Raw genomic sequence first — 2,116 nt, 5'->3', positions numbered from 1 at the left:
CTAAAACTCATGTATTGGATTAACGTTCGGTACGAAGACTGAAACTCATGTATTGGATTAACGTTCGGTACGACGACTGAAAACTCGTGTATTGGATTAACGTTCGGTACGACGACTAAAACTCATGTATTGGATTAATGTTCGGTACGACGACTGAAAACTCGTGTATTGGATTAACGTTCGGTACGACGACTAAAACTCATGTATTGGATTAACGTACGGTACGACAACTGAAACTCATGTATTGGATTAACGTTCGGTACGACGACTAAAACTCATGTATTGGATTAACGTTCGGTACGACGACTGAAACTCATGTATTGGATTAACGTTCGGTACGACGACTAAAACTCATGTATTGGATTAACGTTCGGTACGACGACTAAAACTCATGTACTGGATTAACGTTCGGTACGACGACTGAAAACTCATGTATTGGATTAACGTACAGCAGACAGATGAAAACATTCATAGAAATAAAGACAAACAATCAGAGTTAATAGAATTTTAATTGCGTTTATTATTTAAATAAAACGTTAAATAAACGGAATAACTGACTAATCATCTAACACTGGTTAACGATTCTTACGAAAGCCTAGCTGGGACGTTACACATGATGTTTACACTGGTTAACGATTCTTAAGAAAGCCTAGCTGGGACGTTACACATGATGTTTTCGTATGTTCATAAATAAGCGAGTACTCACACAAAACATTCAGGCTGATGGATTTTAATAAAGGAGGATCACGATTCTTCTCCACCACAGGATTTGATCCCTTACAGTAAAATACTCCTTGATGATCGTATCGTGACACAATTATTTCAAGATTGCTAATAGTTTTGAAGCTCCCATCACTTGCAAGCTTAACGTCTGAGAGAGGTTGCGGCTGAATTGTTTCGGAACGATTATACCAGGTGGCGTTCGCTGCAGGCTTAGCACCCACAATTGTACAACTAAGTAAAATCTTCTCCCCTTCTATAATGGGTTTTGTCGGTCCTCCAACTTTCATATACAATGGTGTCACTATAAATGAGAGTAGTTAATAAATATATTTAACAAGTAAAATCTTCTCCCCTTTTATAATGGGTTTTTGTCGGTCCTCCAACTTTCATGTACAATGGTGTCACTATAAATGAGAGTAGTTAATAAATATATCTAACAAGTAAAATACACTGCTGTATCAAAGTTTGCAGAGAACCTTTCATAGTAATTATTGAGAAACAACCTTCCTGAAATAGAACATCTGGATAATAGTTTGATAAGTAATTAGCCAACCAACGTAAATGTGACGAGATCTCATCCCCTATCTGACTACATCTAGGCAGATATGTTCAACATTACTCTCATATGTGTTAAATATACTACAAACTACAGCAAGCAGTACAAGTATATCGTCATGTCAATGTTAAAATAATAACTTTTGTACTTTTTGATAGCCATCATTGAGCATCAGTTACTATTTCCACAATGTTTACTTCATCTGTTCTATTTTTCAGGCTGGATACAAAAAGACAGACCTGTATTTTCAAGATAGTGCAACTGTCAACTGAAGTTAAGCCTTTGTGGTAAGCTGATACAAAATGTGAGGGAGGGAAGTGATTCAGGGGATCCTTCATGCTGAACATATGAGTTAGGGAGTTGGGTATTTTAAAATTGCTGTAACGGGAAGCCATTCAAACAATACCGGAATCTATTCTTTATTAGAAAGCTCGGGCATTATGTTGAAACTTTTCCAAGACACAGCGGCCAAGAATTTTAGTCATACAGTTGATGTCTTTTCACCTTACGTCGTTCATACACTTTTTTTTTTAGAAAGTCACATATCCTTAAAAAGTAATCAGTTATTGAACATAATTAACATGCTTTTAGTAAACATTCGGTTCTGATTTCACACAACTGTTTGTTGGCACATACAAACTCATTAATATGTTAAACTTTAAACATGCAAAACTCATTAATATGTTAAACTTTAGACATGCAAAACTCATTAATATGTTTAACTTTAAACATGTAAAACTTTAAACATGACAAAACTCATAAATAATGTTAGAACTTTAAACATTAGACTAAAAACTCTAATTTAAATATAGTTTAACTTTAAACAATAGTACAAAA

The 2,116-nt window shown here is 34.8% G+C and overlaps 1 protein-coding gene across 2 annotated transcripts in view; it reads right to left on the bottom strand.

Annotated features, from left to right (window-relative positions):
- LOC106473624 (hemicentin-1-like) overlaps positions 1 to 2,116 on the bottom strand; it is a 256,608-nt gene that overhangs the window by 61,590 nt on the left and 192,902 nt on the right. For both annotated transcript variants that reach the window (XM_022403095.1, XM_022403100.1), the window contains one exon: positions 707 to 1,024. In XM_022403095.1, coding sequence (XP_022258803.1) covers positions 707 to 1,024 — 318 coding nt within the window. The remainder of the gene's footprint in view (positions 1 to 706; positions 1,025 to 2,116) is intronic.

This window comes from Limulus polyphemus, unplaced genomic scaffold (assembly GCF_000517525.1).
Source record: "Limulus polyphemus unplaced genomic scaffold, Limulus_polyphemus-2.1.2 Scaffold132, whole genome shotgun sequence".
In the NCBI taxonomy this organism is placed as follows: Eukaryota; Metazoa; Arthropoda; class Merostomata; order Xiphosura; family Limulidae; genus Limulus; species Limulus polyphemus.
This window is presented reverse-complemented; position numbering and strand designations above follow the sequence as displayed.